Source organism: Crocodylus siamensis, chromosome 2 (assembly GCF_052110815.1).
Source record: "Crocodylus siamensis isolate JL-2025a chromosome 2, ASM5211081v1, whole genome shotgun sequence".
Classification (NCBI taxonomy): domain Eukaryota; kingdom Metazoa; phylum Chordata; order Crocodylia; family Crocodylidae; genus Crocodylus; species Crocodylus siamensis.
Window position 1 is genome coordinate 257,895,076 of NC_143396.1, and position 14,591 is coordinate 257,909,666.

Consider the following 14,591-nt stretch of genomic DNA (forward strand, 5'->3'; position numbering starts at 1 on the left):
GTGCGCCTAGAGGCGAGCATGTACCCACTGCCGCCACGGAGCCAGTGCCAGGGCTCCAGAGCGTGGTGAAGCTGCTTGCAGTTTCCTGGCTGCAGTCAACCTGGGTTCTCAGCTGCTGCCAGCCATGAAGACCAGGCTGCTTGCAGCAGGGCTTGCAGCCTCCCAGCCCCCTGCTGCCAGCAGTCTGGGCTCTGTGGCTGGTGGCAGCTGCTCAGAGCTGAAGCCAGCTGTGGCATGCCAAGTAAAATGGCCTCACATGCCATGCTCTGGCTTGCTTGCCAGGGGTTGCTGACCCCTGTCATATACCCAATTTTGAAGAAAAAAGGGAGATCAAAAGGAATGTTAGCATTACTGTAGTGACTTTCTCCTTGTTACATTATATAAAAGTCTACCTGTAATACATTTATCTATACTTACTTCTTACACAGAGAAAATAAGTAGGACACTGTCAGAGTGAATTCTGGAAAACTAGGCTCTACTATGGATCATATATTTCCAATTTGTCAGCCATTAGAGAAAGGATTGGAATATAATCAGAACATGTACATATTTTAAATTTTAAGAAAAGTTATGATAGCCTATCATGACTTGGCTTCTAAGGCCAAGATGAAACAAGGGGCATGTGCGCACAACACATTAAAGCAGGCTAAATGCTTTTGGACCGCTTTAATGGTGTCAGTGTTTGCATGCCTTGGCAATGTATTGCACATTAATTCCAGCTGCTGTAGGAAATTCAGCCGTGTAACGCATCTTGAATGACTTGGGGCGCAGCAAACTAAAACTCCTTTGAGGAGTTGACCTTACGGTGACAGGCTGAGAGCTATGGGGCTCTTTAGCCTGGAAAAGCGCAGGCTCAGGGGTGATCTAATGGCCACCTATAAGTTTATAAGGAGTGACCACCAGTATCTGGAGGAACACTTGTTCACCAGAGCGCCCCAAGGGATGACAAGGTTGAACAGTCATAAACTACTGCAAGACCATTTCATGCTGGACATAAGGAAGAATTTCTTTATTGTCCAGGCCCCCAAGGTCTGGAACAGCCTGCCATCGGAGTTAGTTCAAGCACCTACATTGAACACCTTCAAGAGTAAATTGTATGCTTATCTTGCTGGGATCCTATGACCCCAGCTGACTTCCTGCCCTTCAGTTGGGGGGCTGGACTTGATGATCTTCCGAGGTGCCTTCCAGCCCTAATATCTATGAAATCTATGAGTTTTAGTTTGCTGCCCCTACAGCCGTGGAGGGAGGCACCAGGCTCCGTGCAGCTCTGTGGCTCTGCAAGAAGCCCTACAGGCAGCCTGGCTTAAATTTACTGCACAGTTATGCACTGCGCAGTAAGTGGAAACAGGCTGGTGTCTACACGCACAGGCATTAAAGCGCATTAATGCTGTGCGTGAACTGACTTGGGACTAAAGTTAGTCCACACATAGTGTTATTGCACACTAAGATGTCTGTCTACATGTTCATTACTAAGCAGTAACTAATCAGGCATAAATTTGATACCTGCATAATGCAGGTATCAAATTTATGCTTAAGTGGGTGTAAGTCACCATATTTACTGTGCACATGTAGACAGGCACCCATATCATGCAGTAATTTCAGTTACTGCTTAGTAAATGTGCACATATAGACATACCCTGTATGTTACCAAGAAGACCTTGCAGTTAATAATTGTAAATGTCAGCAAGATAGCTTAAATAACTGGGAGTATTAATTACCAATCACAATATGATAAGAAAGGAAATTAAAGGCATGGGTACAAGCAGAAGTGTCTGTTACTTTATTCTGAGAGAACTTCTGTTGAATAAAATCTAATAGGGAATTGAAGGAGTCTCTGAAGAAACAGGTATAGTAAGAACAGTGAAATTCCAACTGCTGTAGCGGGTGGGGCATGTAGCTAGAGTGATGGAAAGCAAACCAGGTAAGCATCCCTTGGAAACACATTTCTACATGAGCATTCTTTGCATAATCATTATGATGTATGGAGTAACTGCACAGGGGGTTGCTTGTTGGCTAAACAAGATGGAGGATTAATATTGAACAAGACCTAAGAATTCTTATTGTGAATTATAAGCAACAGGAAAAATATGCCCTTGACTGAAAGAAGTAGGGATAAATTGAGAGAGTATCCAAGAACCATTTTGGTGTGTAGTATCAGGGAATAGTAGTACTATTGCTTCATATAATGCATCACAATATCATTACTTACTTTTAACCCAGTTTCACTTTAGGCATTGTCCCTAGTCTTATAGCATTAAAATAACTAGGCTAGTGAATCAGTGAACTTCAGGTTTAAGGATAGTCTTGGACCAGATGATCTCCAGCAGCCCTGATTTGACCTAACTAAACCTTGCATCGTCTTTGCAAGATAGGTAGTAACTGCAGAGGGTCCTGTGAGGCCAATTGTTTTAAAGTGCTTTGAATATGTAAACATACAGACTGCTTATGGACGTGAAAAAAAAATAGCTCTTTACTTTCAGCTGGGAATGCTCCCGTGCTGAGCACAGCACATGCCCGAAAGAGGCATCAGGTTAGTTTGACCTGGCTCACCCAATGTCCGTATACATCGGGCACTTCACCAGGGCTTTTTGGCACTTTTATCTAATAACTGATTTTTTCTAATAACTGATCAAATCAGCTATTAAATAAAAGTGCCAAAAAGCCCCTCTTAACCACACTATCTATACAGATGCTGAGGAGCTGGGTCAAACTAGTGCATTTTCCCTTCTGATAAAGCACTGTTTGTTTGTTTTCCACATCTGTCAGTGCCCGTAAGTGCTAATTTGTTCTTGGCAGTAGTATTTATTTGCATTTTCCTGTAAGTAAACTGAGTTTACTTACTTCCTGTAAGTAAACTGAGAGCAAACTGAGGGAATTTTGTAGGAAGTTTCAGAATGTTACTGCCAGAACCAAAACTAGAACTCCGGTTTCCATGATTCTAATCTGGCCCCACTCGAGGTGCCCCCTCCTACATATTTATTAGTTCCTAGGTGTTTCAAATTGTGTATATATTAACTTACATCATTGTACTTATTACCTGTAAAGGAGAAGGTATGGATTTAACTGCCAGCATTAACTATGTCTGTGGTACTCACAGTCCCCTGCAGTGGCCTCTCATAAAATAAAACCACATTTTTAATCTTGATGTTCCTCTTTTTTTCTTTAGAGCTAAACTTCTTCAGAACTAAAAATTATTATCCAGTCCTCTGAGACAGACCTCCTCCCACATTACCTTTGATTCTGAATGTTATTTGCATCCAACCTTAAACTCATGCCATAGCTTTGATTTTAGAAAGAGAACTTGACATTGTATGAGGACACATAAGCCAAAGATCTTTGTTTCCTCTTCATTACTTAAAAACTTTTCAGTGTCCAACATCAGATCTATCCAGATGGTGATGCTGGAATAGAGGAGTGTGCAGAAAGCACTCTCACCTCCACTGTGTGATGTCAGTTTGTTATGTTACTGGGATGGAGTCCAGTGCAAAAGCTCAGTGCAGGATTAGTTTCTCTGAAAGTTTACATTAATGTTCAGCTGTTTTAAATGTTAAATGTAGCAAAAAGAACAAAAATTATTAACGGCCAGTGTGCTAATTTGTTTCCATTTCTTTAACAGTGAAATTCGAAATGTTAGGAACCTAAGTTACATAGATCCAGATGCCTTTAAGAACCTCCCACTTTTAAAATACCTGTAAGTATTTGACACTTAATGCCTACAGATTATCTATCTTGATGGTGCACTACTACAATGTGGTGGGGGTTTTCCCCCTTTCAGAACTGGATGGAATTTCCGCCCCCCCCCCATATTATTTTAATAGATAACTAGCTAAGCTAGGGCTAGGCAAGACAAGGGAAGCAATCTGTTTTAGCCTGGATGTTCCAGCTTCTCAGGACCCACCTTTGGAGCAGTGGGGGTGGGTCAGGCTAGAATTAGACTAGGACTGTGAGTCCCTTCACCCCAGAAGTCCAAGCCCTCATATAAGAGACTGGATAGGGTGATCTCTAGCACAAAATTTCATGAAGTTTTTCCATGTCCTATGTTTGTTTTTCACTACAGTAATTACATCAATAAGCTTGACCTGCTCTTGCTAAAAGGGGTAAATGTCTGTACTTAATATTCAGGACCTCCTATAGACTTCTAGTCAATTAAATTCTGGGAGGGGAGCATTTGTAGAAGAGTTTAAAAGGTGCCATGAAGGAGGCTTTACAAACATTAGTATGCCCTTTTTTAATTTTTATTTTTCTACTATTGCATTTGCTTTTCTTGTTTGTTGTATACTTTTAGAAGTTTCAAGGATGTTAAATCTAAACTCACAAATTATTAAACTTGACGCAGGTATTACCAGATGAAATTCTACGGGAGATATTATGCACATGATTAAAATGGGGTCTTAATAAATCTACTGGAAAGATTAGGGAGAAAAATACAATATAATTTTATCCATTAAGTATATGAATTTACATACAGTTTTTAAGAATGGCCTTAGACCATTTCATTGTTAGACTCTTACAGTTTCTTGTAAGTTCCATTACAATAATGGGTCTTTAGAAGTCTTCCTTTATCCATGGCATCTTCTAAGACATAAGGGTAACCAGAATTTAAGTTTTTAATGCGGAAAAGAAAAGAAGAAAACAGACTTTACAATTCTGAGTGGAGGATTGAAATGCAGGAAAGAGGAGAAAATGAATTTCCAGGTTTGTTTTATATGTTAGGGAACCATAAACTTGGACACAAGCACAACTTTATTTCTATTGCAAGTCACTTTTAGAGTAATGCTTTCATTCTGAAGGAGACCAGTAGTAAGAGAAAATATTTCTGCAAAACTGAGGGAGAGCTAGACATCTGGTTTCTGTCCTTTCAAAGTAATATTTTAAACAATTTTAGCAATAATGAATAGCAGAATATTATGTGTCTCTACTTGGAAATGTAAAGCAGAAAGCTACTTTAAGAATTCATGTAGTCCAACCCCCTGCTCTGAGGTATGATGAAGTATAGCATCCTAGACAGATGTTCATTTAATCTGTTCTTAAAAATCTCCAGTGAAAGATTTAGATAACATAGTCCAGTGTTTCATGACCCTAATAGTTAGCAGAGCTTCCCTCAGATTCAACTTAAAACTGCTCAGCTGCAAAATAGTCTTATTTCTTCTTGTCCCTGCCCCCCAGGTGATCATGAAGAACAATTGTTCACTGTTTTTATACCTTATTCTTTTTCTGCAATACAGAAAACTATTTTCGTGTCCCCCACTCAATCTACACTTTTCTAGGTTAAGTAGTGCTATGGCAAAAGATTGAAAAAATTGGGCTTATTGTTTTTTTTAAGCCTCTTATTCGTGTTGCTTTCTTTTGGATTCTATCTAATTTGTCTACATCTTGCTTAAAGCACACTATCCAGAACTGGAGAGGTAGTTCAGCTGAAGTTTCACCAGCACTGTAGAGTAAGTACTACTTACGTCTTACAGCCCAGCTGGAAATACATTCCAAAATATTTGCCTCTTTTGCAACAGCATCCCATTGTTGACTTCTGTTCAGTCTGTGATTCACTATAAAACACAAATTCTTTTCTGCTGTATTGCATTGTGGATTTGTGTAGTTGATTTCTCCTCCATAAGTGTAGCCCTTTGCATTTAGCTGTATAGAATTTTATTTTATTGCCTGGAGCCGTTTACATGGTTCAAGAAATAGAAGCAACAGAGGATATATTTTTCCCACAACAGATGAAAGAAGTTTGTATGATTTAACAATAGTTTCCTCTGGCTATTCTGGATAGTAAAACCACTTTTTTTAAAATTTGCAATGCAGAAGTCCCCTTAATAGTCCAGTTGGGCTTCATACGTATAGAGAGCCCTGAACAGCTCATACTCTGAGAACGTGAGTGAGAAAGATTAGAGAAGATAGAAAGAGAGCATACAGAAGATAAAACAAGATGAATTGCTTATTAGGGATGTCACCTAGGGATAGTCAAATGACAGTTACTTTAGTTGGGAAGGTTTGAAACCATTCAGTATTTTGCCAGGGTAAGAATAAGGGCCTGGGCTTCAAATTATCTTAAATAATGAACGTGTCTGATACAAGGTGGTGAAATATCCCAAACCAGCCAAAAATTTAAAAAAATAAATTGTTGCATGGAAACTGGCTCCAAACATTTGTGTTTAGCTTAAAGAAGACACATTAAATTGTATGAACATAAACAGAAGAGTTCAGTCTCTGTATGTAAGGCTCTCTTTGCCAGGTTTGCTTGTCACGGAGTGGGACCTAGGAGCAGCCGTGATCTCAGTAGTGCCCCCTGCCATGTGAATCAGACAATCCAGCACCCTCTACTCACCCGCCACGTCTTTGATGTTATAAGGTTCAATCTGGGAGGCTGCCTCTTATCGCCCTGGACACCACGCTAATATTATTCCCCATTCCGATTGGGGTGCCTCAATGCACCCCTGCCTTAGGGGCAATGCGTGCCTCCTACCTCCCCTTCAGCATGCCCCAAGCCTCTCAGCTCTTCCTGGACGTTATCCGGTCCTTAACCTTCTGCGCCCTACCTGGCGCCCCTAGGCGTGTCTTGCAACCAGCGCCCCTCTCCGGTGCCCTTGGGCTTGTCACGCAACCAGCGCCCCTTACTACTGATTAGCCCAATCGGGCTCACTAAGGGTGTTCTTCCCACCGGGGTCGTCGGCCTAAGCCTTTCCTGGCCCCTTTGGGTTCCTGTCAATAATAATTATCCAAATCCTATCCCTGGTTGGGACTCAGGTGGCCGTAGCCATACCTGGCCCCCTGGACCACCGTCTGGGTCTTTTACCTCACTAGGGTCAGCGGCCTAAGCCTTGCCTGGCCCCTCCAGGTTCCTGTCAATACTACTTATCCACTTAGGCTCAGGCGACCTAAGCCTTACCTGGCCCCTCTGGGTCCTGTCAATAATAAGTATCCAGATAGGCTCAGGCGGCCGGAGCCTTATCTGGCCTCTTCAGTTTCTCGGGGTTCCTGTTATCCTGGAAACCCTCCGGAACGCCTTCTAGACCCGCATCCCTCTTGGGGCAACTGTCAATAATCTACACCCCTCTTGGGGTTGCTTCTTATTACACGTGCCCCGCCTGGGGCCTCTCTTCCACACATGCCCGCTCCCACGGCTTCTCAGCATCTTCTCCAGGCTCTCTATAGCGACTGACTCGCCCTCACCGGGCTAGTCACCTTTACAGCACCTACTCTAGGCTTTTACCCGTGTGGCTCCCACACCTGGAGCCCAACACGAGTCCCTACAGGCTTCATTCTGGTGCTAGGACCCTTGGGCGGGGTCCTCTGCTGTGCTTGGGCCTCTCACTATTGCCCACGCAGAGCTACCCGCTGTGCCGCCTCGGCACCAACCAGCTGTGCCGTCCCAGGCACCACTCGTTTGCCCACACAGGGCACCGGGAACCCCCACGCAGCTGGGGAGATCCCGTGAGGCCTCCTCACGCCCCTATAGCCTCACCCGGTCCTCCGGTATAACAATAACTAAACCATAAGCCAAACAGCTGCAACATAACAAACAAGAAGCCTTCTGGCTTATAACATACGGCCTACGCTTCCTTGGCTCTCTAACTATGCCGTAGCCACTCAGGTGGTCATGCTGCAACCATCAGCTCTGCTCTCCCACAGAGCTCCTGCTCCTGTAGCTGCCAGAAGGGAACTGCCCCCTAGGCATGGGCCTGGGCTGTTTATAAAGGCCCGGCCCTGCCCCCTTCCGGTCACATGGCCTGCCCGGTTGCCACAGCAACCGGCACCTGAGCTGCCTCTGGAGCTTGGCAGCTCCACTTCTCCACTTCTAGGAACAGGGCACCCCAGTGCTCCTGTGACATTGCTCTCTCAAGGACTCTCTCAGGCTTTAGTTTTCACTTCAGCATGCCCTGTGTCTTTGGAATGCAGAGCTTAGTACTTGATTCACCGTGGCATACGAATGCCTTAATGGTGTTGGATCTCCACAAGGGGAGCCCTAGTCTGTCAAAGAGCCTCTACACTGGAATGCCTCTACACTAAATCCCCTTGCAAACTTGGGCATGGAGACATGTTGGGGCAGGGTTAAAGGGCTCCTGCCAGCCAGACTCCAGTACCTTTCCCTGGAGGTTCCCTCCACCAAAACCAAAATGCAAAGAAAAGCTGCTTTTCTCCTTTCTTCCTTGTATCAGTCCATTGCAGCAGTTCATCTCAGAGAATTGGGCACTCTGTTCTCCCAAAACACATCTCTCCACCTCTTTCTCCTTTCTGTATATTCCAAACATGGCCCATCCTCTTAATTCCAGAACATATACAGTCACTCTCTGTCCCTTCTATGTGTCACTTCTCTGTCACACTATCCCAAAGGCTTGGAAGAGCCTACTCTCTGCTTTAAGAACTTTTCCTCCCCTACCTTGTCTTCCTATCTCAACTCACAGGATATCTTCCTCTGCAGACCTGTGTAACTCTCTCATACTGCTCAAAGTTCACCACCTCTTGTGGACTCTAATTCACTTAAATTCTCCTTGCTTTTCTGATCCAGTGATTCATGCCACAGTGTTGGAGCTGAATCATGCAAAACTTCTGTTGACTCTGGTGGAAGCAAGTTTGGGTGCTTTGCCTCAAAAGAAAATCTTTGCAGTTTATATCTCTAGAATCCCATGCTGATTTGTATAGTGTTCTCCCAGCCCCAGGTTTGGATAAAGTGACATAAAGTAAGCCCTTCTGGACATGTGGAGTGTCCAGGAAGTGTGGCATTCCAGGATACAGTATGGATGAGGAACTTGTGGGTGAGCTGAACAGGAATTTTTTAAAGAAGGGCAAATGATATATATAATTTGAAGAGGCCAAGCAAGATCGTTGCAGGGAAGAGAGTATTGCATGAATATGCTTGACTATGCAGGTGAAGAACATATTTAAAAAAGCAAAGGAGGAAGGAGAAGATTCGTACTTAAAACTGCTTAACTGCAGAGCTACATCACTGCAATGTGGAAAGTCACCAGCATAATTTCTCTACAACAGGCATACAAAAACTCAAGTACCAGAGATGGGGCAAAAACAAAGGGTGACAAATGAGTTTGTGACACTAAAGAAAAGACTGGGAAAGTAAAATCAGATGCAGAATTACAACAAAGGGGCAAGACCACTTTCACAGTTAAAAAAATAATGATTCAGTGCAAATTTGGCAAGATGGACAATTTCCAGTTAAAGCTAAAGTAATCAAAGAGTAGTCACCTCCATCATATTCTGTAATAACAGATGAAGGCCAAATCTTAAGAAGGAATCACAAACATCTGTTTAATATTCCTGACAATGAGGATGATATGAATGAAATAAAAACAGTGGGTGCCTGTAAACATGCTCAGGGGCGGAGGGACGTTTTAATTAAAGTGCTTCCCGAAGAGCCATTCTTATTAAAACGCTGCAACATCATATGTATTAAGCCCCCATGTGTTTAAAAATGGCCACAGGCTGTTTTAACTAAAGCTCATTTAGTTAAAGCGTCCAAGAGGCCATTTTTAAAACCATTAGAGCTTATACATGTCATGCTGTGGCAATGCTAGTGCACAGAGCAGACTCAATTACTTGAGTCTACCCCTGTGCATTCTAATTAGACTGCATTGGATCATGTATATAGGCACCCAGAGGCACCAGTTGAAACCTGTTTATAAGTTGACCTAGAACCTGACCCAGAGAGTGACTTTTCAAATACATACAAGGACATAGAGAAAGAAGGCCTATGATATAGAAGATTTCTGAAACAGCCAAAGAAATGGATTGAAACATGTTAGTTTGAGTTTGTAATTGCTGTTTTCTTAATGTTATTAGTCTAGTTAGGATTTAATAAAAAAGGAAGATGCAATATAGATTAAGTCCCTCTGGACACACAGTATCCTGGAAGTGTGGTTATTCCAGGAGGCCAGCAGGAACTACCAGATAGTAAAACAGGAACAGGCCAGCCACAAGACCCTTGCAGGGGCAAGAGTAAAAATTGTTACCTCTTTACTGTAAATAGATGTATACAGCATTCTGTGTGTAATAAAAGCTTGATTCCACTTCAAAAACCTCAAGATACCACAGATAACTTGTTTCTATGTGTGTTTAGTTTTTCCATTTAACAGTGGAGAGCTTGAAAGAGCCACCCTGCTCTGCTGAAAGCTCTGTCCATTCCATGTTTATTGCATAGCTAAAGTTGATTTTTCTCTCTTATTTTTTTCTTTTTGATCCCCTGTGTTAGTGGGATTTTCAACACTGGACTCAGAGTATTTCCTGACCTCACCAAAATCTGTTCATCTGATGTAAACTTTTTACTGTAAGTATCTGCACTGAAAAGTTGGTTAAAACAGCACTACACTTACATACCAAACAATCCCACAGTGGATCATCTCCCTTTTAGAGGGAGGTATCAAGTAACTGGCAAAGTGAAGTCTCTTGGAAATCTGGCAAGAGTCTCTCTCTCTTAGCTGGCTATCTCTGCTCTTCTGCTTCCAGATCTCTAAAAAAGAAAAAGGCAAGAGAAAACATGGAGGGGAAATGTTAACATAACACCTTCAAACCTTTTTCTTAAAAGAAAAAATCCAGTTTAGGCTTAGCTCAGAGTCTCAGTGAAGATTTTCATGTAGGGGAAGGTTTATTTTATCCAAACAAGTTGCTCTGCACAATTTATGTTTGAATTTAAGGGGGGAAGTAGAAGAAAGGAGTGCAAGAAGCAAACCTGGAAAACTAGGAAAGGTAGTTGAGCTTGTAAATTCCTTGTTGAAGAGTTTGGTTTCATGCCCACTGGTAGCAGCAGTCCTCAACTGCTAAGGATACCAGCTGTTCTTAACAGACCTCTTAATACTCCTGAGGGATTAGTCAAGTCACTAAGATGAAGTACTGTTAGGTAAACAAAACTTTCCGAAATACCGTAATTGAAAGTGCAGATCTATGCTGAAAGGTGTCTTTAAAAGTGACAATAATATGTTTTCAGTTTGTTCTTTGCCAGTGGTTTCAGTTAAAATTTGCCATTTTTTTACATAAAAATAAGTTTATGTATATAATGGCCCTGCATACTTAATTAGGGATATCTTTTTGGTTTCCCAAGTATAAAGAAAATAATCTGCACTTGAAGTTTATCAGTTTTGTGGATGATGAAAAAGATATGCTTGCATCCATCTCCTTCTGTGCCTATACCAGCCTTGAAAGCTTAACAGGAGTTTAAAATACAGCAAGTACTTACTTAGTTAATAGTCAGATTCAGAGAGAATACACCCAAGAATTTATCTTTTCTAGGGAGTTGACCCAATTAGCTAACTCAGTATAAAAGTTATCGTAGAAGACACAATTGATATTCGATGCAATTTATTCTCAAGTAAAGACAGAATTAGGAGGATGGAATGTGTTTAGTAAAAAGATGCCACTTTTGCTTAATGATTTTCTAGATTATAATTTTACTTCACTAACACTTGAAAGAAGAACAGAACATGTTAGTGCATATTTTTCTCATTCATAGTTTTAAATGTCTATAACTTTAAAGGGCTGAAAATCTTTTTTCCTCCAAAAAGTTGCCTTGAATTTTAGATTTTGGTAAGGCTTATAAATGAGCTTTTTTTTTTTATGTTTTTCATAGCTATTTTAAAGCAGGTAAGGAAATTTTCTGATTGAGACCTCTCTAGAGAGGGAAAATATTTTAGATCCATGCTGAAATAACTCAAAAGCAGCTAAACTAATTTACACAAACTTTCTGAAAAGAAACGTAGCTGAAATTACTTTAGGGAGTGGAAGTAGTAGCAGAATATATCACCCCAACATGATATTTGAGAAAAAATTATTAGCAGTAGAAAAAGTTTAGAATCAGTGTGGTTGCAGAGTTAAATGTTAGCATGTATGCATGCAATAAGGGGTAATGAAACTGAACCTGCCCCAGAAGGGGCCAAGGGCTAGAGTTTCTTAGTCTTTGGAGCTCTCAAGGTGGTCAGAAAAGATATCCTTATTGCATCACACCTCACTTACTAATTAAAAAGAACAGTGTTGGCAGAATCATTTGTTAGGTAGAACCCAACAGGAGGAACGGGAGGACATGAATGGAACAGCTTGCTTTCTTAGTCCTCCTGAAACTGACACCACCTATTTCCTCCTATCTTTAAACTCAGAGGTAGTGGATTTGTTTCCCTTCCCTCATTCTCTGTGATCTTTCTAGCATTATAGTGCTTAGGTCTGTGATATGAGAAGCTCTGAGACAACTCTGTGTAGAAGCTGTGGAGATGACCAGTGCAAAGGATTTGGGAAAGTGATGGACTGCGGGACAACCATTTGGCCAAGTTGAATCTTTGGACTAGATGACCCAAAATATGTTCTTTTCACTTGCTAGGACTCTGTAATTCAGGATTAACAGTTAATCTTTTCCTTTGCACTATGTGAAATGTAGATATCTCAAGAAGGCTAAAATCTGTTTGTGAGTTTTATCTCTTGTTATGATAGTGTTTATAAAATAATAGAATCTCAGCTTTAAGTTAACTTGCAATAAATTTGTTAAGATTATGATGATTTATTTTATTTAGCTATTTGCTAATGCCTTGGCTTATGAAAGTAAGTATATGGCTGTGCTATTATCCAGTAGAATCACACAGGGTAGGCACACTTTTGCCAACAATATAAGTCCTAACTATTTTATAAAAACAATCAGCAGTAGAAGTATTAAGGGTACATATACTTTCTGGCTCACATATACTTTCTGAAGGCACTTGATTACATTCCAAGGGCCAAAAAAATATTCAGGTACCCATATATCTTGCATTTTATGCAAGATACCCATATTTTGCAGGTACCCATCTTTTGCATTTTATTGTGCTGTTTATCAGTGAACTGCTGAACAATGGAAGACATAAACTAGGTCTGTTCTGCTGTACAGCTGTTTTATGGTGATGTTAAGTCTTTTGTCTCCTTTTCCAGTGAAATTGCAGATAATCCTTTTCTGACTTCAGTGCCTGCAAATGCTTTCCATGGGCTGTGCAATGAATCCCTTACACTGTAAGTCTTTCCTTTTTAAGTCATGTGACAGTCAGATTGCCTGTGCTTACCTAGCTAATCACTATCTAATCACTATAACTTATGAAATAACAGTTCCGGAAAGAGCACACATCAACTGCAGATGCTTCCTTAGCCCTTTCAGAGGGTATTAAACCTGAAAGCTTGCTAAGAAAACAATTTCCAACTGTTTAAGTTGGTCTAATACAAGATATCAGATTCACCCAAATAACCTTGTCTTCCTCATCCATAGCAGTTTTCTTAAGAGAGACATTGTGGTCATGCATTATCCATAGCCTGGTTTACATATTTCCTTTCCTAGTGACAGTGGCTTGGGTCTTCCTCTAAAATAACTCTTTCAATAATAATTGTAATAGCAGAAATGACCAGACTGAAGTTTGGCAGAAATAACATTAGGAAATGATACAGGAAGGAACCACAGAGGAAAGAGATTGTTATGAGTACTTCTGAAATGTTGCAGCACAGGTAGAACTAAGTGCTACCACCTTTTGCGGTAATTGTGGATATAGCTACTTCGCAAGATAATAATGGCAGTCCAGGGTGAACTGCATTTGAGAATAACATGATTATGTTATTCTCAAATGCATAATTTAAATGGTACAGACCCAGTCTGAGCCACAGAGAACAACACCTAAAGATAGGAAAGCAATGGGGTGTTGTAATGCTTTGGGGCTGTTCCTAGCTGGGGACCAGAGCACTGATCAAGATTTTGCAAATTCAGTCAGATCTTTTCTTTTCTTTTTCTTATTTTTTAAGAAAGCTATCCTTCAGTCTAGCTTAATCCTTTGATCTTTGCACAATTTTTTTCCTTTGTTCAAAAAGGAAATGTCAGGAGACTTGCTGCACTGGCTCAGGAGGGTGGGTGAATTATGTGCTGTAGCCCAGCTGCTGCTCCCTTAGAGCATTCATAGTTACTTTGTCTTTTGGAGGGAAGGCAAAATCTAGCACATGTTCCAAGTACTGCCCTGCATTCAGTAGTCGGTGATGCTGCTGGGTATTCATTATAGACCAAGATTAAAATTACTCCATCCAGGTATATGCTGCTGCCCTTGAAAAGATAAAACATAGGTCTTCAAGAATCTGTTTATTACAGACTAATTTAATTTCTTTCTTTGCAGAAAACTCTACAATAATGGCTTCACTAGGGTCCAAGCCCATGCTTTTAATGGAACAAAGCTGGATGCTGTGTAAGTACATTCTATGAATCATTCATCAATTTAGCCACATGAAGGGAGCATAAAATCCTCAGCATATCTTCAATTTTTGTCTTTTTGACTGTGGGATATGACAGAAGCCTGTAAGAATAAAAACAGGAGATTACAATATGTGAAGCACAAAACTGTGCCAGGGATATCAAACTGGATAAAGAGAAGTAGTTGGGTATGTTAATCTGAAGTCAGGAACAAGGCAGGGTAAATTTGCACCTTATAGAACAGGGCAGGCAATTATTTTGGCTCAAGAACCGCTTAACTAGTTTTGGTGAGCTGTTGAGGGCTGCAAGGGTAGCCTTGCCCCTTGACAGGTGCCCTGCCCCCTGGTCACCATCTTGGGGCTGGAAGTCCTGCCCCCTGACCTTTGCCACTGGAAGTCTCTCCCCTTAC

At 41.2% G+C, this 14,591-nt stretch overlaps 1 protein-coding gene across 9 annotated transcripts in view; it reads left to right on the forward strand.

Annotated features, from left to right (window-relative positions):
* TSHR (thyroid stimulating hormone receptor) overlaps nucleotides 1–14,591 on the forward strand; it is a 197,691-nt gene that overhangs the window by 116,413 nt on the left and 66,687 nt on the right. For 7 of the 9 annotated variants that reach the window (XM_090033820.1, XM_090033827.1, XM_090033822.1 and 4 more), the window contains 4 exons: nucleotides 3,617–3,691; nucleotides 10,202–10,276; nucleotides 12,895–12,972; nucleotides 14,109–14,177. In XM_090033820.1, the coding sequence (XP_089889946.1) occupies nucleotides 3,617–3,691; nucleotides 10,202–10,276; nucleotides 12,895–12,972; nucleotides 14,109–14,177 (297 nt within the window). The remainder of the gene's footprint in view (nucleotides 1–3,616; nucleotides 3,692–10,201; nucleotides 10,277–12,894; nucleotides 12,973–14,108; nucleotides 14,178–14,591) is intronic. The other 2 variants (XM_090033821.1, XM_090033824.1) reach the window with 2 other exon arrangements.